Consider the following 23984-nt stretch of genomic DNA (forward strand, 5'->3'; position numbering starts at 1 on the left):
TTGACAAGATGGTAATAACGAGTGGCGTCCAATTTGACTTTGCAAAGGTGAAATTGTGCTTCAGCCTGTTGGAACCACAGTTCAGGCTCAGCTGTCTAGAAAGGTGGTAACTTCACAGCAATGGCTGCAGAGTCCATGTTTGTCCAAAAATATGTTTTTGGACTCGTCAAGGTCACCAATTATGGCCACTGGAATCACAGTGGACATGGCAAAATAACCACACAAGGTGTTTCTAGACTGAATCATACGGATTTACTCTTCATCACTTGTGCCACCTTTTAAAAGCCAGAATCACGTGCTCAACACATGCTGACATCATCAGTTGCTGATGTCATCATTCACTGATGTCACATGGCCAGTTTGATGCCTCCTGGGAGTTGTAGTGCTGCCATAGCGCCGCTACAGATTACCAAATACACTTTTTTTCCATTATCTTGTTTCGAGCCCAGAGGACCCCAAAACCCAGCAGCAATAGATATTCACCACGACAAATAGTTACTTAAACAAAAGTTGCTTTTAATTATCTTTAAACATGAAAACAAATCACATTTTAACATATCACTATTGACTTAACTAACCTAACTTAACCCCCTTCTAATTCTAAGCGCACGTGTATATAATGTGTGTATATGTTCAGAAAACTTATTTGATTCACAGTTCCATCTCACTTCTCATTCATCCAAGTTCACTGGTTGCAGGTAATTCTTATACTGTGCACAGTATTTAACATTTATAAAGTTCACCAGGCTTTGGTGCTAGAAAGTTAAATAATGACCACTCATGAAGGTTCTTGTCAGTTTTCAGAGAGAGATTTGTTGTACACTGGACACCCACAACTGATTCCTTTACATCAGCCACTTCAGTGTCTTGCCAAAGAAACTTGCCCCCTCAGGGTTCTCCAGATGATAACTTCTTTCTTTCAGGTCACCACAGAGTTTCTTTTTGTTTCTCTTATTTCAAGTGAAACATTAGATAGCCAGTCCTTGCATGAACCACAAGGGCTTTGACTAGGCTGAACTAAGCACTCACACCCATCTTCCAAATGAGGTTTTCCACAAGCTTGCCAGCTTGTCCTGTTCCAGTCCCAGATCCTGCTGCTGACTGTATAACTGTAGAACTAAATTCTCTCTGCTTGCAAAACCACATGACCCTCCTAGAACACCAAGTTCCACTCTAGACAATCTGCGTCTCGGACAAGATCTTTCATCTGTTGCCTTTTTGTAAACAACAATCCATTAGTGAAGTCTCTCGGGCACTCTCCAAAGCTTCTGCCAAGGCTCTGGATCCAATATATCTAGCATTAGCAGTGCTCCAGTATTTTAAATAAGATCTGTTTTAAAGTGTTTGTATGTGACCTACACTAACAAACCTGCCCCAATTTATCTCCCAAAAACATATCTATATACTGTCACAATCTACAGATTTTTTATGATCTCAATTACATACATTTCCTAAGAGGACTGATAAGAATTTAATTGATATAATTTTTCAATATACAACCTTATTTTGATTGAGAATGTGGAGGATATAACCATATAACCATTTACGGACCGGAAACAGGCCATGTCGGCCTTTCAAGTCCGCACAGGTTCCAGTGATCCCAGTTCCAGCACGTGCAGAGTTTTCAGGTGCCAGAGGATACACAATGCCATTTGAAGGCAATGGTGTTTTGATCCCACCATGAGCAAGTATGTGTAGCAAGTGCCACACATACTCCAATGGTTCCATCTCAACTTGGGGAGCCAAACCTGATTGGGGTCAATCTAGACCCTTGTATTTCTCACTTTCAGTCTTGGATAAAATGATATTACTTAAGTGTAATGTCTCTTTTTTGACTTTTAACCTATATCCTTATGTACTCTGTATATTTTGGTGTGAAATCCCAATGTTAATAAAAATATTTTAAAAGAATTTCCTTTCTCCACTGGTTGCAAGACATGTGTGCATGCACATGCATACAGCTTAGATGGACCTGTGCACATGAGGATCAATGACATACATAGGAGTAGGGACAAGGTCCTGAAGAGGGAATACAATATAGGGAGTTAGGAAAGAAGTTAAAAAGCTGGACCTCAAGGGTGGTCATCTTGGGATCGTTGCCTGTGCCACATACCAGAGAGGGTAGGAATAGGAAGTTGTGGCAGATGAATGTGTGGCTTAAGAGTTGGTGCAGGGGGCAGGGGTTCAGATTTGTGGATCATTGGGTTCTCTTCTAGGGAAGGTCTGACCTGTAAAAAGAAAGGACAGATTGTACCTGAACTGGAAAGAGACTAATATCCTGGCAGCCAGGTTTGTTAGACCTGTTGGGAAGGGTTTAAACTCATTTAGCAGGGAGTGGGAATCAGAATGTGAGTGCAGAGATTAGGCAGAAGGTCAAAAGCATGATGCCATGTGTTCTGAGTTTGTGAAGAGGGACAAGCAGGGAACAAAACATAAATGTAGCCAGTTAGAGCAGTTGAAATGTTGTGACCATTACAGGATCTTGGCTGGAGGAAGGGGAGGATTAGCTGATGCAGGTATCAGGGTTTAGGTGTTTTAAAAGTATTAGGATGGGAGGAAGGAGAGGGGGGAGAGAGTAACATTAACAGTCAGGGATAGTGTTATGGCTATAGAAAGGGAGGACGCTGCAGAGGGAGTGTCGGTGTGGGTGGAGTAATCTATAGGCCAAATAGCCAATAGCCCTCGGGACACTGAGGAACAGATAAGCAGGCAGAGTTTGGAATGGTGCAGGAAATACAGGGTTGTAGTTGTGGGTGATTTCAACTTCTCTAACATTGACTGGCACCTTCTTACTGCAAGAGGGATAGATGAGGCTGAATTTGTCAGGTGTGTACAAGAAGGATTCCTGACACAGTCTGTGGACCGGCCGATGAGAGGAGAGGCCATACTGGATCTGGTGCTGGGGAATCAACATGGTCAGGTGGGGCCCTCTTGGAGGGGGAGCATTTTGGAGAGAGTGACCACAACTCCCTCAGCTAAGAATAACTATGGAAAAGGATAAAAACAGACCAACTGGGCAAGGGCTTAATTGGAGAAGGGCTAATTATGAAGGGATGAGGCAGGAACTTAGAAACAGATGTTCAAGAGTGAAAGCACAGATGTAATGTGGAGGAAGTATAGGGACCACTTGTGCTGGGTTCAAGATAGGTTTGTTCCACTGGGACAAGGAAAAGATGGTCGGAAAAGGGAACCGTGGCTGACGAAACGGGTGAGGCAACTGGTCAAAAGGAAGAAGGAAGCATATATTAGATATAGGAATCAGGAAACAGGAAGGGCTCATGGTAGGCAGGAAGGAGCTTAAGAAAGGAGTTAGGAGAGCCTGAAGGGGGGATGAGAAGGCCTTGGGATGTAGGATTAAGGAGAACCCAAAGGCATTTTATGCATATGTGAAAAGCAGAAGGATGAGGAGAATGAAGGTGGGGCCACAAACGGATAAAGGAGGAAATGTGCCTGGAGGCGGAGGAGGTTGGGTAGGTCTTAAATTAATAAATTGCTTCAGTTTTCACAAGAGAAAGAGACCTTGATCAGGGTGAGGTCAGAATAGAACAGGCTTGTGTGCTGACAATTGAAGGAAGAGGAAGTGTTGAATCTTCTTAAAAACATTAAGATTGATAAGTCCCAAGGCCCGGATGCAATATACCCCAGGTTGCTGTGGAAAGTGAGAGAAGAGATAGCTGGGGCAGTAGCTATGATCTTTGTCCTCTTTCGCCACAGGGGAGGCACCGGAGGATTGGAGAATGGAAAATGTAGTCCCCTTGTTTAAAAAAGGTAATTGGGAAAATCCTGGGAATTATAGACCAGTGAGTCTTACATCAGTGGTGTGCAAACTATTGGAGAGGATACTTAAGGATAGGATCTATGAGCATTTGGAGAAGTCCAGTGTACTCAAGGATAGCCAGCATGGCTTAGTGAAGGGAAGATTATGCCTCATGAGTCTAATTGAGTTTTTTGAGAAGGTAAGAAAATAAATTGATGAGGGTAGGGCGGTAGATGTGGTCAACGTGGATTTTAGCAAGGCATTTGACAAGGTTCCGCATGAGAGACTCATTCAGAAAGTCATGAGGCACGGGATCCATGGAACCTTGGCTGTGTGGATAAAAACTTGGTTTGCAGGTAGAAAGCAAAGAGCGCTAGTGGAAAGAAAATATTCTGCCTGGAGGTCGGTGACCAGTGTTGGTGCCAAAGGGGGGACATTCGCAGATATTCCCCTCCCCCCAAAATGAGATATTGTAACACTCCCACCTATGCTAGGGTGACCAGACATCTGGTTTTAGGACAGACAGTCCGGCTTTTGAATAATCTGTCCTCCATATGCTGCCACCTCGAGCTAGACATTGATTTGCTTTCCATTTGGTGGTGTAGGGACAGAAAGGGGACACTTACCATGTTAAATGTGGCACCCTCAGTTCCACAGGCTGTGTGTGGCCATGTTTCCCTCAGAGGGAGGGGGAAATGATGCTAGTGGCCCTGGTACTCCAATCCATAGCGCATGCGCACAACAGGTAGCATGGCCTATGGACCCCAGGATGCAACAATTAGCATGGTAAATGCCCCCTTTCTATCTTCAACCCCCTCAACTGTTGAGCAGTTTTTTTGAGCATCAGAATTTCCTGCCTGCGGTTACCCTAATGCCCCCCGCTAAAACTTGTTCTGGTGCCATCCCTGTCAGTGACTAGTGGAGTTCCACAAGGATCTGCCCTGGGACCTCTGCTCTTCGTGATATTTATAAATGACCTGGGTGAAGAGGCAGAAGAATGGATCAGTAAGTTTGTGGATGACACGAAAGTTGGAGGAGTTGTGGCTGGAGCTGAATGTTGTTGAAGGATACAAGATGATATAGACAGGATGCAGAATGGGCCAGAAAAGTGGTCGATGGAGTTCAAACCTGATTAAAGTGAGGTGATCCATTTTGGAAGTACAAACCATCAGGCTTAGTACAGGGTTAATGGTTGGTTACTTAAGAGTGTGGATAAATAAAAGGACCTTGGGGTTCAAATCCATACATCCCTTAAGGTCGCCGCACAGGATGAAAGGATAGTTAAGAAGGCCTGGGGGATGCTGGGCTTCATTAATAGAGTGATTGAGTTCAGGAGTAGCAAGGTCATTTTGCAACTCTATAAATCTCTGGTAAGACCACACATAGAGTATTATGTTCAGTTCTGGTCACTTCACTATAGGGAAGATGTGGAAGTTATGGAGAGGGTGTAGAGGAGATTTACCAGGATGTTGCTTGGATTGGAAAATAAGTCTTATTAGGCAAGCAGAGTTGGGACTTTTTGAAGCAAAGAAGGATGAAAGGATACTTAATAGAGGTCTACAAAATTATGAGAAGCATAAATAGGCTGGACAGCCAGCAGCTGATTCCCAGGGCAGGTATAGCAAACACCAGAGGAAATAGGTACAAAGAGAAGGGAGGGAAGTTTAGGGGAGATGTGTTTATTTTACGCAGAAAGTTGTGGATGCCTGGACTGACTTGCCAGTGATGGTAGTGGAGGCTGAAACTTTAGGGGCATTTAAGAGACTCTTAGACAGACACATGGATGGAGGAAAAGTGGAGGGTTACAGGGTAGGGTGGGTTTAATACTTTTTTTAGGAAAATATAGTCAACACAACATGAAGGGCCAAAGGGCCTTTATTAAGCTGTAGTGTCCTATGTTTTAGAAAATGGCACTGGTTGTGCTGCAAAGAAGAATTGATTTGGTGACCAACACATTCCCTCAGTAACCAGCAGATACAGAGCAACATAGACAATGAACTGCGTTGACAACTACTGGGAACAATAAATGTTTACCAGCGGTTGCAACTATGATTTGTTCAGGTCACTATTATCACATGAGATATTATCTGTCTGGATTGTTGTCTTATTTTCCTTTGATAGGTATCAAACCTCTTTGCTCGGGAGGAGCTTGATGAGATTACTCAGTCACTTATTGCAACAATGAAGAAAGAAGCTCCTCGCGTCCCACCCACTTTTGACAATCTATACAAGTATTTTATAAAAAGAGCAAGGAAAAATTTACATGTTATCCTCTGCCTTTCTCCGGTCAGTATCTTATTAATTTCAAATGATTGTAAATGAATGATGTTATTAATTTGGTTACCCATCTGATTAGAAATTATATGTTGATGTGAAAGTATGACGTAAAGGCTCCTGTGTCATTTGTTATTGCCTTTTGCTCGTCATGTGACACAACTGGCCTAATGGGTAACAAACATTATTCCATAGTTATTGAGGAAGTAGTGCTGGTGAAGTCATCAGTAATCGGTCTTTCCTTTTATTGGCCTTTACATAAACCCTGGAGATGAAACATAAATGAAATTTCCATAGTGGATAGACCTTTGGATGTGTTCTTATGCCTGGACTGGCCTCTTTAGACATTGGAGATCAAGGATCAATTAACTCGTAGCTGTAATGTTACTATTTTAAGATGATGACCTTTGATATGGAAAATTCAAAATCAAAGACGGTTTAACTTGAAAAGGAGGAGAAGGGATAGAGAGAAAAAAGGAATGCCATGAATGTCATGCCATCCAAAAGAGAATTTGATTGAGTTTTTTGAAAAGGCAACGTGGAGGATTGACAAAGGCAGGGTGGTAAATGTCTACAAGGCCTTTCACAAGGTCTTGGATGATAGGGTGGACCAGAAGACGAGAAAACAGGATCCAGAGTGTTAGCCAACTGATACAAAATGACCTGGGTGCTGGAGACAAGTGATGCTCGTGGAGAGCTGTTTTTCAGATTGTGGGTGCTGGGTCCCATATAATTATAGATATTACTCAACAGAATCAGAATTTATTGTCATGAACAAGTCATGAAATTCAGTGTTTGTGGCAGCATCACAGAGCAAACATTCATATTATAACCATCTTATGACAATAATATAAAAATTAAAAATAATAGGGCATGAAAAGTAAGGCCGTCTCTTTGCTCCATTGATTATTCAGGAATCTGATGGCAGTGGGGAAGAAGTTGCCATTGAGTGCTCATCTTTAGGCTCCTGGCCTTTTACCCGATGGTAGCAGAGTGAAGAGGGTCTGTTCTGGGAGGTGGGGGTCTTTGAGGATAGAGGCTGCTTTTTTAAGACACCGCCTCATGTAGATGTTCTCGATGGAATGGTCTGGCGCCTGCGGTGTTGCAGGCTGAGGTAACAACTCTCTGGAGTTTATTCTTGACGTGAGAGTTGGCACCTCCGCACCAGGCAGTGATACAACCAGCCAGAATGCTCTCCACGGTCCACCTGATTTGGATCTGAATGCAGGTGACATGGTTAATAAATTGGCAAAGAATGGCAGATGGAAGAGACAGATTTGGGGAAGTTAAACCAGGACAAGACTTACAAGGCCCTGGGAAGAGTTGTTAAATAGAAAGATCTTGAGGGGCAACTACACTATTCCCTGAAAGTGGTGATACTGATGACAGGGTAGTGAAAAAAGGAAAATGGCATTCGTGCCTTCATTGGCTGTGGTACTTGGTACAAGAGCTGGGTTGACTTGTTACAATTGTACAAAATGTTGGATTGACCACGGAGTATTATGCAGTTCTGGTCCCCATACTATAGGAAGGATAGAATCATGAACAAATATTACATACACATTTTTGCTCTTACATGCATATTTTGTTACAAATTTTACATAAATACTAAGAAATAAAAGTATGCAGTAAATTTATTCATGTATATAGTTTTTAAACTTCTAATTTGTATTAGTTTCAATAATCAAAAAGTACACAGATACATACCAAATATTTTCAAAATCCTGAATGATTTTATGTAGCAATCTCTGCCCTAGGAAGCAGTAGAAGCTGCATCATTAAATATATTTCAAATACACTGAGATAGATTTTTGAATTGTTGGGGAATTAAGGGTTATGTGGGGAAAGGTGGAGCTGGGTCCATGGCCAGATCAGCTGTGATCTTGCTGAATGTGGAAGCATGCTCGACAGGCTGGATGGATGACTCCTGCTCCTGTTTCTGATGTAGTTCTCTTTGGGAACGCTGCTGCCAGTGGTCTCTGTACTGAAAATCACCACACCAGCAGTGCAAGTATAAGACAGCTTTAATAAACTAATATGTACACAAAGAGGTCTTGTCTCTTTGCAAGATGAAGCTGGAAGGCTCGACTGTAGCTCTGGACTGCTTTATATACAGGGGATGACCCCTGGTGACCTCGTGGTCACCACAGTCTACAGATACCTGCACCATTGCAGCATCCACAGCCGAGCGCACGATGCAGGAAGCAACCCAATCCAAAGCTTCCTCCTGCAGCAAGTTGAGGGTAGTGGGCTCACAGCTCTGCTTCTCCCCTTACCATGCTCCACTTCCCTCTTCCCAGTCGTCAGAGGCTGAGGTATGGAGCAGTCTAACTTCTGCGCTGCCTGGTGCTGACTTTCCATCCGGTGAGGCCAGGGCTTTCCCGTGGCCACTGACAGGATCTTTACTGCTGCTGCCAGCTCGAGCTCTATCCTGGCAGGGCACCTATATGGGGTCCTCAATGGGGTCCTTCTCCCCATCTCCATCATCTTGCTTCCCCCTGCCAGAGTGCTTGGACAGACGTCCCATCTCTGGGACTCTTCATCAGAGTTCTCTTGACCCAGTCCTGGCTTCTCAGCCTCTGTGCCTGCTCCCTGCAGAGGATTCTCAGCTTCATTTGACCCTCCTACTGCACACTTACGTTGGCGGTCCAGTGAACTGGAATTCACTGACTATGTGTAGTTCAGATGACTGGCTCCACCTTCACCTACCCCAATAGAAACCCTGGTTTTCTCGCCTTACCTCTGATTGACCTGAGGACTATTGTATATACCGGCCATTGATTGTGAGCTATTAAAAGTGTGCTTGTGTTCCTCTCAAGTCTCTGAGTGTAATCAGTCACGTTACAATTTTAATAGGTTACTTTGAAGCAGGGTGGAAGCTCTGTTGAAGCCAGGCATGCTCCAGGTCAATCCTTTGACCCCAGAGGCCCCAGAGCAATTTGCCTACTGGCTGGAGAGCTTCCAGTCCTACCTAAATGGCCACACAAGGCATCTTCAACTCCAGTACTCTCCAGAGGTCTGCACTTCCCTCTCGAGTCAACCCCAAGGGGTTCGCTGTCATCAGGGACTGTGCAACTTAAGTCTGCCATAAAAGGGTTGAAGGTCTGCTACATGAGGCCTCAGAATGCTGGCGAGACACCGGCTCTCTCAATGTTGGCAACGCCCGGGTGAGTCACTGGATGATTATGTCCTTGAACTGTGGGTCTTGACTAGGAAATGCCACTATGAAGCAGTCACAGCCTGGGTGAAAGAGGAGGAACTAATCCAGGACACCCGCATGGCAGAAGTGAGGTTAAGGTACATGAGGCAGCGACTGCTAGAGTTGGGGAAGAAAGACTTGCCCTGCACCCTGGAGCTGGCGAAAGCACTTGAACAGGCCCAACTTGGAGCTGACAACCTCATGGATGAAAGTGGTGCCTTTTTGGAAGATCAGGTCAGTGGGGCGCCGGCAACCCCCGCAGCCCCAGCACTGACTACAGCCACGTGCGAACAAGAATGGTACTTCCGTGGACAGGCACAGCATCCCCCGCCCGATGCCCCACAAAGGATGCCTTGTCCTCAGGATGTGATAAGCAAGTGTACTGGGTAAAACTCTGCAGGGCCAAGGGGAGCCCAAAGAGAGTGACCGCGTGTGCAACCCTTGAATCGGTGTTCGACCCATGCCCAAATCCCAAAGTGCTGCCCTGGGCTCTCCATGTTGCTTGCCATCGACATCTTGTTGCACCTCGTGGCGAGACCCACCACCAGAAGTGAAGCATCGCGGGAAGCAATGGCATCCATCTTACCATGGCTCGAAGTCGACTCCGCCTAGTTCTCCCTCGGATCAAGACAGAGGACAACCATCTTACCATGCCTTGAGGTCAACTCCGCCTAGTTCTCCCTCGGATCAAGACAGAGGACAACCATCTTACCATGCCTTGAGGTCAACTCCGCCTAGTTCTCCCTCGGATCAAGACAGAGGGCAGCCATCTTGCCACACCTCATGGTTGTCGCCATCCTGTCTGCCCACAGGCCAAGAGGAGAGAGTCGACATCAACCTGGGGACCAATGTGGTTTCTGGAGCAAGACCTCACCAATTGAATAACTCAACAATGCAAGTGAAGGTAAACAGACACTTAACTGATTGCTTGGTTCGCACTGGTTCCACTGAAATCTTTATAAACACGGCAGTACAACTTAAAGGGGTATCCAACAGACTATTATATTTTCTTCGTATTGCACTCACACTCTGTGACGATCCAGGAGTACTGTATAGTACATCTAACTGTAAAAGGAAGGGAATTTTGTAAGTTCTGATTGTATGTACTGAAGGATTTGTGTGCACCAGTGTTGCTGGCCCTGGACTTCCTGTGTCATCTTAAAGACATGACCATGGAGTACTCTGGCTCACTTCCTCCAATCACGATGCGGAACGGTGGGTCCCAAAAGCTGGATGCCACATGTGGTCTCTCCACCCTAAATATTGATTCCACCACCCCCCCTCCCCCACTGTTAATAAACCTGACTCACGATTGCAAGCCAATAGCCATAATAGACAATAGACAATAGGAGCTGGAGTAGGCCCTTCGGCCCGTCGAGCCAGCACCACCATTTTACAGATCATGGCTGATCACTACCATCAGTACCCCTTTACTGGAAATTTATTGGAGCCGAGACACAGCAGCTGCTCAAAGAAAATATCGTTGAGCCCAACAACAAGCCATTGAGAGTCCAGATGGTAATCGTGAAAGGGGAAGCAAAGTCCAGGCTAGTGATTGACTATAGCCAAATAATTAATTGCTTCACACCCTCCCTCCCTCGAATTCCAGATACGGTAAACGAAACTGTGCAGAATCAGGTCTATTCGACCATTGACCTGAAAGCTGCATACCATTAGTTACCGATCCATTCTGAGGACAGTTCTTACATAGCACTTGAGGCAGACAGACAGCTTTATCAGTTCCAGAGGGTCCCCCTTCAAGGGTCTTGGTTTTCCAGAGACAGATGGACAAATGGTTGACAAATATGGGTTGAAGGCCACCTTCCCTTATCTCGACAACATAACCATTTATGGACACCCTCTGGTAGACCACGACGCCAACCTCCAGAAGTTTCTCCACACTGCCAAATCCCTAAATCTCACATACAACTCCAGTAAATGCGAGTTCTGGACTAAATGTTTGGCTATTCTGGGCTATGTGGTGAAGAATGGCATCATTGGTCCTGACCCCGATCAAATGCACCTCCTGTTAGACCTACCGATCCTAAAGACAATTAAGGCTTTAAGGAGGTGCCTGGGATTCTTTTCTTACTACACTCAGTGAGTCCCTCACTATGTGGATAAAGTCCACCTCCTTCCCATTATCGGCTGAAGCCCAGGCGGCTTTCAACTACGTTCAAAGCTATATTGCAAAGTCCCCATGCATACAGTGGACGAGAATGTATCCTTCCAGGTGGAGAGAGATGCCTCTGACATAGCTCTGGCCACTACCATTAAGCAGGCCAGCAGGCCGGCTGCCATTTTTTCCCACACTTACCAAAGCCATGAGCTTCGGAACCCATCAGTGGAGAAAGAGGCCCAAGCCATTATAGAGGCCATCAGACGCTGGAGGCATTACCTGGCCAGCAAAAAATTTACACTGCTCACTGACCAGCGATCAATGGCATTCATGCTTAATAACACAAAAAAGGGTAAAATAAAGAATGACAAGATTGCGAGGTAGAGGATCGAACTCTTCACCTATAATTATGATATAGCGTACAGGCCAGATGTTCTGTCAAGAGGAAACTGTGTCTCTGCACACACCACCCAGTTACGGTCACTGCACGATGAGCTTTGCCACCCAGGCTTATTTTGTCAAGACACGCAACCTGCCCTACACCATTGAGGATATCAGCAAAATGACCAGGTCCTGCCAGGTCTGCGCTGAGTGCAAGCCGTACTTCTACCACCCCGACAAAGCAAACCTGATAAAGACATCCCACCCCTTTGAGCAACTCAGCATTGATATCAAGGGTCCCCTCCCTTCCACCAACAGAAACGTGTACTTTCTTAACATCTTTGACAAGTATTCACTTTTTCCGTTCGCCATCCCCTTCCCAGACATGATCACCACCATGGTCATCAGGGCCTTGCACTCTATTTTCACCTTGTTTGGGTATCTCAGTTACATCCATAGCAACCAGGGCTCATCCTTTATGAGCGAAGAGCTAAGCCAGTACCTGCTCGTAAGAAATATAGCCTCAAGCAGGATGACTAGCTACAATCCCCAGGGGAATGGACAAATTGAAAAGGAAAATGTGACTATATGGAAGGCCATGAAATTGCCTCTCCGGTCCAAAGGCCTTCCAGACTCATGCTGGCAAGAAGTCCTACCTATGGCGCTTCACTCCATAAGGTTGCTTCTTAGAGCCGGAGCTCTCGAGACCCAGTAACTGCACCTGAGGGGGTCCAAGAAGTTCAGGAAACCCAAAGTCCCCCAGTTCTGAGGCACTCAACCAAAATAACTAGACCTCCTGACAGACGTAAATATTTGTAAACTATTAGTTTTTTTTAACATATGGTCTCTGTTTTTCACCCGCAGTTTCTCTTCTGAAGGAAGGGGTGAAAGCAGTGAACAGCAGTGACTGTGTGTTGTTCAGATGGCTGGCTCCTCCCTTGGCTCCACCCTCACCTACTCCAGTATAAACCCTGGGTTTCCCGCCTTACCTCAGATTCACCTGAGGACAATTGTGTATACCGGCCATTGATTGTAAGCTATTAAAAACATGTTTGTACTCCCATCAAGTCTCTGAGTGCAATCAGTCACGTTACAGTAGTGTGGCCCAGCCTGAGCAAGGAGAACCTAACTCCGTCATGTGCATCTCACTCCGCTCCTATGTTGAGGCCATTCTTTCAATGCCCACTCCCTCTTCCCACTCTTTGTCACGTAGCCCATGCTGTGACTGTCACAGGACCCCCTGGTCTGGCTTTATGGATTCAGAGGGTCCTGGGAAGGCTTCAGGAGTGCTGGTTTCTCCTCCAGCCAACATACTTCCGTGAGCTGCACTTTGCATGTAGCTCATGAGCTGTGGTTTGGCCACCGCTGACATAGGAATATTCAGCCCATCGAGTCTGCCCTGCCATATAATCATGCTGATCCATTTTCCATCTCAGTCCCACTGACTGGCCTTTTGCCCATATCCATTGAGGCTTTGGCTAATCATGAATGATAGTGAGGCACAAAGGTTACAGGTGTTGGAGTCTAAAAACAAGGAGAGATGAAAGGACACAAGATTAGAGGATGTTGAATCCTTGTGCATTGAGTTGAGACTGTTTTGGATGTGGAGTGCAAATTACCACAGGAATTAGAGAAGGCATGCAGATAGACTGGGAAGATCAGGTTGGCACTAGATGCCAAGAGAAGGAATTGTGGAATGGCTATGAAATGACCTTTTAGAGCAGCTTATGATCAAGCCACTTCCAAAAAGGAAATTCTCGATTTGGTACGAACTGGAGTTGAATTGTGACCTGAAAGTAAAAGAATCATGAGTAGTGATCTCAGTATGATAGAATTCACTCTGCAGTTTGAGAGGGACAAGTTAAAATCCAATGTATTGGTATTACAGTGGAGTAAAGGTAACATAGAGGCATGAGAGAGGAGCTGGCCAACATTGATTAGAATGGGATAGCAATCCATGTGCCTATCTCAGATTTTAAATGTCCCTATTGTATCAGCCTCCACCATGATCACTGGTAATGTGTTCCAAGCACCCATGACTCTACCTTTAGTATCTCCCTGAAACATCCAATCAAACTAATGTCCTCTGCTGCCCTGGCTATCCACCCTACTGAAGCCTCTCATAATCTGATACACCTCCTCCTCCTCCATTGCTCTAATAAGAAAACCTTGAGCTCCTTAACCTTAACTTTCCTCTGCAAATCTTCCACATTCTTTCTATAATGAGGTGACCAGAACTCAAAGTAATACGATCATTGTCCATTTAACCAGAGTTTTCTAGAGCTGGAACATTAACTTGCTGCTCGTGAACTCAATTGCCTAACAAATGAATGCCTGCACTCCCTACATTGCCGAAACCACCAATTTGAACAGATTAGTGGACTTTGACCCCAAGATCCCTCTGTCCCTCCACATTGCCAAGAATCCTGCTATTTGCCTCATACGCTGCCTTCCAGTTTGATTTTCCAAAATGTATTGTTTCACTTTTCCAGATTGAAATTCATCGGCCACTTCTCCACCCAACTTTGCATCCTATGTCCCGTAGTAACCTACAACAACCTTCTACGCTCTCCACAATACCTCCAACCTCTGTATCATCTGCAAAAACTGACCCACCCCTCCACATCTTCATCCACGTCATTCATAAAACCACAAAGAGCAAGGGTCTCAGAACGCAGCACAGTTGGGCAGCACAGTTGGCTTAGCAGTTAGCGCGATGCCTTTACACCTTTACAGCACTAGGAATTGGGACCAGGATTTGAATCCCATGCTATCTGTAAGGAGTTTGTATGTTCTTCCCATGTCTGCATGGGTTTTCCATGGGGGCTCCGGTTTCTCCCCCTCCATTCAAAAAGTACTGGGGCTGGAGGTTAATTTGGTGTAGTTGGGCAGCACAGGCTTGAGGTTTGAAATAGCCTGTTACCATGCTGTATGTATACATTTTAAAAATTTAGAAGATCCCTCTGCCTTTGTGGGCAAGCCAATTCCAAATCCAAGCAGCCAGATTTCCATGAATGCCATATCTGATTACTTTCTGAATAAGCCAACCATGGAGAATCTTGTCTTATTAAAATCCACTTACATCACATCCACTTATCTACCTACATCAATTTGTTCTGTCACCTCCTTAAGAAACTCAAATTCATGAGGCATGATTTTCCCCTTACAAACACATGCTGACTCCCCACTATTGATGTAAGACTCACTAATCTACAATTCCCAGGATTATTTAGCTTTCTTGAATAGTGAAGCAACATTTACCATTCTTCAAACCTTCAGAACCTCTCTTGTGGCTAGGGAGAATGCAAATTTCAACGTTAGTGCCCAACAATGTCTTCCCTTGCTTTCCAAAGTAACCTAGGATATATCCCATCCATCCCTGGTAACTTACCTATCCAAATGTTTTTTATAAGCTTCAACAGAACCTTTGACTTAACCTTGACATGCTCCAGCACTTGAGAAATGATCTACACTAACCTCACATTCATAAAGGACATCTCTCTAATGAACACTGAAGCAATGCAGTCATTTAAGTCCTCTACCACCTCCTCCATCTCCAAGCATGTTCCCCACTTTAGCCCTGAGCAGTCCTACTCTCATTCTAGTCATCCTCCTTTTCTTCATAGTAAACACCTTAGGGTTTTCCTTAATCCTACTTGCCAAGGCCTCTCATGACCCCTTTTGCTTCTATTCAAACCTTTTTTAAGTTCATTTTTGCCTACCTTATAATTCTCATGAGCCCTGAGTGATTTTTGCTACTTAAACCTTATGTATGCTTCCTTCTTCCACTTGGATACCTTGCACTACCTCTGTTCAATTATGGTTCTTTTACCCTACATTTCCTTTCCTGTCTCAGTGGGACAAACCTATCCAGAACTCATCCAAGTGTTCCCAAAACAACCTCCACATTTCTCCTATTCATTTCCCTGAAAACATGCATTCTAAATTAACGTTCCCAAATTCCAGCCTAATAACTTTGTAATTTACCCTACCCAGTTAAGTATTTTCCCATTTTCTCTGCCCCTATCTTTGTCCAGGCTATGTTAAAGTTCTGACCTTGTGACATCCAAGTCTCTTTAATGTTCACATCATAATTCCATGTATTGATTCATGCTCTGTAAGTTCAACACCCTTATTTTTAATACTTCACACATTAAAGTAAACACTTTTTTGGAAACACTTCATTTGAAAAATTGTGTTCAATTCTGGTCGCCTCATTACAGGAAGGATGCAGAGGAGATTTACCAGGATGTGGCCTAGATTGGAGAATGAGGCAAGGTTAATAAAGCTAGGGCTTTTCTCCATGGCGCGAGGAAGGATGAGAGGTGATTTGATAGAGGTCTACAAGATTAAGAGAGGCATAGATAGGGTGGACTGCCAGCACCTTTTTCCCAAGGTGACAATAACAAATACCAGACGACATCTGTACAAGGTGAAGGGAGGAAAGTCAGGCATATTTTTAATATATAAATGCAGAGAGTAGTGGGTGCCTGCTGGTGGTAGAGGCTGGGACATTCAGCAGGCACATGGATGCAAGAAAAATAGAAGGATATGAGTGTGAAGTAGAAAAGGTTTAGATTGTTGGAGAGTAGGTTTATACAGGTCATCACAACATCATTGGTTAAAGGCTTGTATTGCGCTGTAATATTCCATTGTTCTATTTTATTGTTCAACCCATCCAAATAACTGAATTTATGCTATGTCTACTGCTTCTCCTTCCTCATAGACTCTGCACATTGCATCTACCTTTCCACCAACTGTTCCATCGTCTGACCCAACACTCTGGTTCCAATACCCCTACCAACCTACTTTAAATCCTCTCAACAGGTCTGGCAAACCTGTTTGCAAGGACATTGGTTTCTCTTGAGTTCAAGTGTGACCTTTTGTATAGGTCATACCTTCCTCACAAGAGAGCCCAATGATCCACAAAACACAACCCCTGTCCACTGCATCAACTCTTCAGCCATCCATTCATATTCTATTTCTTCCTATTTATACCCTTACTTGTGCATGACACAGGCAGCAATCCATCTTTTCCCACCCTTGAGGTCCTGCTTATTTGCTTCCTTCCTGGCTCCCTATAGTCATTCTTCAGGATCTCATCCCTTTCCTATCTATGATCTTGGTGCCAATGTGTGTGGTGGCTTCTGGCCTGCTCACCCTCCTTCTTAAGAATGCTGTGAACTTAATTCAAGGTGTCTCTGACCCTGGCATCTGGGAGGCAGCATACCATCTGGGAGACTCGATCTTATCCATAGAATCTTCTGTTTGTTCCCCAAACCAATTCACTATTTTTACTATTGCTCTCCTTCCCAACTTCCCTTCTAAGCCCCAGAGTTAGACGGTGCCAGAGACCTGGCTGATGTGGCTTTTTCCTGGTAGGTTAATCCCCCCACCAGAGAGAGGGAAGCAGAGATGAAGAGGAATTGCTTTTCACAGAAAGTAGTGAATCTATTGAATTCTCTTCCCAAAGAAATAGTAGATGCTACCTCATTAATTGTTTTTAAGAGTTAAATTGATATTTGTATAGTTGGGGAATTAAGGTGAGTGGATGGAGCTCAGTCTACAGCCAGATCACCCATGATTTTATTGAATGACAAAGCAGGCTTGAAGGGCTAGATGGCTGATTCCTGCTCCTATTTGCTGTGTTCATCTGAAGCATACTCTCCTTGGCCAACATCTCCAACATCTAACCCATTGGCTGACCATGACATTTACATGGCCAACAGAAGGGTCTCTAAACCCTTGTTCTCCCCTTTCTTGTTCTGAGTACTATCCGAGCACACAATCACCAGGAAGATGAGAAATGTTCACAAGGATTAGTGTGTATATTTCTAAAAAATGTTTTTATTCTGTTGTTAGGTTGGTGAAAAGTTTCGATCTCGAGCCCTGAAATTCCCTGGCTTGATTTCCGGTTGCACCATGGACTGGTTCAGTCGTTGGCCCAGAGAAGCTTTGGTTGCTGTGTCCAGCTATTTTCTTTCTGATTTTCACATTGTTTGTTCAGAGGAGGTCAAAACCCAACTCGTAGAAACAATGGGTGTCTTTCATGACAGAGTCCATCAAACCTGTGAAGACTATTTTCAGAGGTATGTACTGTTTTATTCATTTGGTGTCATTTAAAAATAATTCATTCGACGATATAGAACTTTACAGCACAATAAAGGCTGTGTTGTCCTGTAGAAACCTACTCAATTATCTAAACCTTCCCTACCTCGCACCCAGAAGCCTTTATTTTTCTTGCATTCTTGTGCTTGTCTTGTAGTCTTTTAAATGTCCCAGTTGTACCAACCTCCACCACAATCCCTGTGTATGCATTCCAGGCACCCACTTTCTTTGGCTTGGCTTCGCGGACGAAGATTTATGGAGGGGGTAAAAAGTCCACGTCAGCTGCAGGCTCGTTTGTGGCTGACCAGTCCGATGCGGGACAGGCAGACACGATTGCAGCGGTTGCAAGGGAAAATTGGTTGGTTGGGGTTGGGTGTTGGGTTTTTCCTCCTTTGCCTTTTGTCAGTGAGGTGGGCTCTGCGGTCTTCTTCAAAGGAGGCTGCTGCCCGCCAAACTGTGAGGCGCCAAGATGCACGGTTTGAGGCGTTATCAGCCCACTGGCGGTGGTCAATGTGGCAGGCACCAAGAGATTTCTTTAGGCAGTCCTTGTACCTTTTCTTTGGTGCACCTCTGTCACGGTGGCCAGTGGAGAGCTCGCCATATAATACGATCTTGGGAAGGCGATGGTCCTCCATTCTGGAGACGTGACCCATCCAGCGCAGCTGGATCTTCAGCAGCGTGGACTCGATGCTGTCGACCTCTGCCATCTCGAGTACCTCGACGTTAGGGGTGTGAGCGCTCCAATGGATGTTGAGGATGGAGCGGAGACAACGCTGGTGGAAGCGTTCTAGGAGCCGTAGGTGGTGCCGGTAGAGGACCCATGATTCGGAGCCGAACAGGAGTGTGGGTATGACAACGGCTCTGTATACGCTTATCTTTGTGAGGTTTTTCAGTTGGTTGTTTTTCCAGACTCTTTTGTGTAGTCTTCCAAAGGCGCTATTTGCCTTGGCGAGTCTGTTGTCTATCTCATTGTCGATCCTTGCATCTGATGAAATGGTGCAGCCGAGATAGGTAAACTGGTTGACCGTTTTGAGTTTTGTGTGCCCGATGGAGATGTGGGGGGGCTGGTAGTCATGGTGGGGAGCTGGCTGATGGAGGACCTCAGTTTTCTTCAGGCTGACTTCCAGGCCAAACATTTTGGCAGTTTCCGCAAAGCAGGACGTCAAGCGCTGAAGAGCTGGCTCTGAATGGGCAACTAAAGCGGCATCATCTGCAAAGAGTAGTTCACGGACAAGTTTCTCTTGTGTCTTGGTGTGAGCTTGCAGGCGCCTCAGATTGAAGAGACTGCCATCCGTGCGGTACCGGATGTAAACAGCGTCTTCATTGTTGGGGTCTTTCATGGCTTGGTTCAGCATCATGCTGAAGAAGATTGAAAAGAGGGTTGGTGCGAGAACACAGCCTTGCTTCACGCCATTGTTAATGGAGAAGGGTTCAGAGAGCTCATTGCTGTATCTGACCCGACCTTGTTGGTTTTCGTGCAGTTGGATAATCATGTTGAGGAACTTTGGGGGACATCCGATGCGCTCTAGTATTTGCCAAAGCCCTTTCCTGCTCACGGTGTCGAAGGCTTTGGTGAGGTCAACAAAGGTGATGTAGAGTCCTTTGTTTTGTTCTCTGCACTTTTCTTGGAGCTGTCTGAGGGCAAAGACCATGTCAGTGGTTCCTCTGTTTGCGCGAAAGCCGCACTGTGATTCTGGGAGAATATTCTCAGCGACACTAGGTATTATTCTATTTAGTAGAATCCTAGCGAAGATTTTGCCTGCAATGGAGAGCAACGTGATTCCCCTGTAGTTTGAGCAGTCTGATTTCTCGCCTTTGTTTTTGTACAGGGTGATGATGGTGGCATCACGAAGATCCTGAGGCAGTTTACCTTGGTCCCAACAAAGCTTGAAAAACTCATGCACCCACTACTCTCTGTATAAAACAACGTACTACTGACGTCTCCCCCAAACTTTCCTCTCCTCCCCTTCTACAGATGTCCTCTGATATTTGCTACTGTCACCCCAGGGAAAAGGTCCTGGCTGTGCACTCTATCTATGTCTCTCATAGTCTTGTAGACCTTTATTTAAACCCTCATCCTTCACTCAAAAAGGGAAAGCTCTCGCTCTGTTAATTTTGTCTCATAAGATACATTCTCCAATTCAGGCAACTGCCTGGTAAATTTCCTCTGAACCCTGTCCATAGCTTCCACATCCAGTGATTATGACCAATAATCATTTTTAATATGATGAAATGTAATTTAAAAATCACAGTTATTAGATGAAGAGTTTGGTGAAAGAGATGTACAGCACTGAAATAGGCCCTTTGGCCCAAATCAACCATGCTGACTAAAATAACTACCTTTGCTCATCGAATTTTCCATCAGTTGGTCCATGTCCCTCCATTCTTATCTTTGAACAATAGAATGCTACAGCACATAAAAAGGCCCTTTGACCTATCTAGACTGTGCCAAACTTATATTTTGTCTAATCCCATTGATGTACACCCAGACCATATCCCTCTATACCTCCTCTCCTGTCCATATACAGAAGCTGTCCAAATGATTCTTAAATTTAAAAATTGAACCCAGATTTACTATTTCAACTGCAGGTCATTTCACACCCTCTGTTTGAAGAAGTTTCCCCAATGTTCAGCTGGACATGAGTCTAGTTTAAAAAGGAAAAGAGGGCAGTTAAGAGCTAAATACAATGTAATTGGTGGGAGGAGTAATAAAGATAAGGGGCAGTGATAAATAAAAAGAGGGGTATCTCAAGCGGTGTGGCCAGTGTGTGAGTGGCTCAGGGAATAAATGGGACTTGAAGGCTTTGACTCATGAGGCTGAGGACAAGCTTGATTCCAGTGGGGTAAGGCCAGATACGTTATTTGTACTTAAATTGGGAAGAGTTAATGGAGACAGCATTTGGGTCAATGGAATGTTGCAATGCAGCATGTGGTAAATATGGACAACACAATTGTCCCTGATGACTACACCTGCAAAAGGTGCCTCCAGCTGCAGCTCCTGGAAGACCAGGTTAGGGGACTGAAGCTGGATGAACTCAGGATCATTTGGGAGGCAGTGGCAGTGATAGAGAGGAGTTTCAGGGAGTCATCACTGAAAGGCAGGAGACAGGTAACTGGGTGATTGTTAAGAGAGGGAAGGAGAAAAGCAGACAGTGCAATGCACAACTTTGGCCGTTCCTCTCATCAACAAGTTTACTGTTTTGGAATACTGTTGGGTGATGATCTACCAGGGACAAGTCATGGTGGTCACATCTCTGGCATAAAGACTGGCTCCTCAGCTCAGAAGGGAAGGGGGAGAAGAAGAGAGCAATGGTAATTGGGGACTCATTGGTTAGGAGTGCAGATAGGAGGAGGTTTGGTGAACAAGATTGAGGCTCCCGGATGGTATGTTACTTCCCAGGTGCCAGCATCAGGGATGTCTCTGATCGAGTTCGCAGCATTCTGGAGGGGGAGGGTGAGCTGCTAGATGTTGTGGTCCACCTGAAGTCCAATGGCATAGATAGGAGTAGTAATGAGGTTCTGAAGAGTTAATATAGGGAGCTAGGTAAGAAGTTAAAAAGCAGGACCTCAAAGGTGCTGATCTCAGGACTGCTGCCTGTGCCATGCACCAGAGAGAGTAGGAATAAGAAGTTGTGGCAGATGAATGCGTGGCTGAAGAGTTGGTGCAGGGGGCAGCGGTTCAGATTGTGGATCATTTGGGTCTCTTCTAGTAAAGGTCTGACCTGTACAAAATGGACAGGCTGCACCTGAATTGGAGGGGGACCAATATCCAGGCAGGCAGGTTTGCTAGAGCTGTTGAGGAGGGTTTAAACTAGTTTGGCAGGGGGATGGGAACCAGAATGTGAGGGCAGAGAATAGGGCAGAAAGTCAAAAGTATGATGCTGTGTGTTTTAAGTTTGTGAGGAAGGTCAGGCATAAATATAGTCAGAAGGTTTGAAATGTGTCTGTTTCAATGCTAGAATTTTAAGAATGGCGGGGATAAACTTAGAGCATGGATCAGTTGTGGCCACTACAGGGACTTAGCTGGAGGAAGGGCAGGATTCACTGATGCAGGTTAAAAGGAAAAGGATGGGAGGTAAGAGAGGGAGGGGTGGGGTGGGGTGTTGGGAGTAGCATCATTGGTCAGAGTTAGTATCACAGCTATAGAAAGGGAGGAGGCTGTGGAAGGAGTTTCCACTGAGTCGGTGTGGGTGGAAGTCAGAAATAGGAAGGGAACAACCACTGTGCTGGGAGTAGTCTAAAGGCCCCTAAATAGCCCACAGAGAGCAGATGAGTTTGGAATGATGCAGGAAATACAGGGTGGTACTTATGGGTGATTTCAACTTCCTTAATATTGACTGGCACTTGGCTGCAAGAGGGGTGGTTGGGGCTGAATTTTTCAGGTGTGTACAAGAAGGATTCTTGACACAGTACATGGATCAGCCAATGAGAGGAGAGATCATACTTGATCTATTTCTGGATAATGAACCTGGTCAGGTGGGAGATCTCAATGAGGGAGCATTTTGATGAGAGTGACCATTTCTCCCTGAGCCTTAGCATAATTATGGAAAAGGATGAAAGCAGACAAAATGGGAAAGTGTTTAATTGGGGAAGGGCTAATACAGTAGGATGAGGCAGGAACTAGCAAGAGTAAATCAGAAGCAGATGTTTTCAATAACATAGGATAGTTAAGAAAGTCTATGAGATGTTGGGTTTCATAATAGGGGGATTGAGTTCAAGAGTTGAGAGGTCATGTTGCAACTCTACAAATCTCTGGTGAGACCCCACTTAGAGAATTGTGTTCAGTTCTGGTCACCTCATTATAGAAAGGATGTGGAAGCCATGGAGAGGGTGCAGAGGAGATTCACCAGGATGTTGCCTGGATTTGGAAAATAAGTCTTATGAGACAAGGTCAGTAGAGTTGGGACTTTTCTCATAGAAGGATGAGAGGAGACAAGATAGGTCTACAAAATTATAAGAGACATAGAAAGGGAGGACAGCCAGCAACTGTTTCCTAGGGCAGGAGCAACAAACACCAGAGGACATATGTACAAAGGAAATTTCAGGGAGACACCCGGGGTAAGGTTTTTTTTACACCGAGAGTTGTGGGTGTCTGGAATGCCTTGCCAGGGATGGTGATAGTGGCTGAAACATTAGGGTCATTTAAGAGATTCTTAGATGGGCAAGTCGATTGGAAAAAAAAGGGTTTATGTGGTAGGAGTGTTTAATACTTTTTTAGGAATATATGGGTTGGCACAATATGGAGGGCCAAAGGACCTGTGTTGTGCTGTTGTGTTCTATGTTCTAAACCTTTCACCTTTTACCCTGAAGCCATGTCCTATTTTTTTCTCACCTAACCGCGGTGGAAAAAGCCTGCTTGAATTTATTCAATCTATCCCCCTTATAAGTTTGAATACCTTTATTAATTCTCCCCTCATTCTTTGATACTCCTGGGAATAAAGTCCTAACCTGTTTAACCATTACGTAAACCTGAGAAACAACAGATCACCTTACTCCTGGATAGGGTAAAATGGCACTTTTACTGGATAAAAATGTCACCAGAGGACATGCATTTAACGTGAGGTGGGGAATTTAAAGGAGTTGTGTAGGGCAAGTTTTTTTTACATGGAGAGGGGTAGGTGCTTATAACAGGCTGCCTTGAGTAGTGGTGGAATCAGGTACCAAATTAATATGTAAGAAGGTTCCATATGGACATATGGATGTGAAGAGAGAGGGATATGTAACATGTTGAAGCAGCAGAGTTTGTTTAACTTGAGCATCATATTCAGCACAAAGGGCCCATTCCTGTACTTTTCTTTGTTTTAAATCAGTTATGAACTACATGACATAAGAAAAGTAATTTTTGTGTTTATTTTTCAGATACCGGAGAAGAACACATGTTACTCCTAAATCTTACCTTGCCTTTATAAATGGTTATAAATCTATTTACTCAGCAAAGCACACAAACATCAATGACTTAGCTGAGCACATGCAATTGGGTAGGTGCATTTCTAAGGACAATTTATACTACAGCTTTTGCAATTGTTTGGAGCTGGGCCGCATCAGTTGAAATGAAATGAATTTTATATTGGTCACTGTAGAGTATTGGTTGATCGGCAGGAAACCAAGTGGGTCTGGTTGGTTACCAGTTATCAGTGGTGTTCTGC

The 23984-nt window shown here is 44.7% G+C and overlaps 1 protein-coding gene across 1 annotated transcript in view; it reads left to right on the top strand.

The window, feature by feature from the left end:
- The window catches only part of LOC138737388 (dynein axonemal heavy chain 8-like), a 397732-nt gene that overhangs the window by 169709 nt on the left and 204039 nt on the right, over positions 1-23984 (top strand). The window contains exons 19-21 of the mRNA XM_069888135.1: positions 5879-6043; positions 17593-17819; positions 23698-23816. Of these exons, the coding sequence (XP_069744236.1) occupies positions 5879-6043; positions 17593-17819; positions 23698-23816 (511 nt within the window). The remainder of the gene's footprint in view (positions 1-5878; positions 6044-17592; positions 17820-23697; positions 23817-23984) is intronic.

The sequence above is a fragment of the Narcine bancroftii genome, chromosome 6, assembly GCF_036971445.1.
Source record: "Narcine bancroftii isolate sNarBan1 chromosome 6, sNarBan1.hap1, whole genome shotgun sequence".
In the NCBI taxonomy this organism is placed as follows: domain Eukaryota; kingdom Metazoa; phylum Chordata; class Chondrichthyes; order Torpediniformes; family Narcinidae; genus Narcine; species Narcine bancroftii.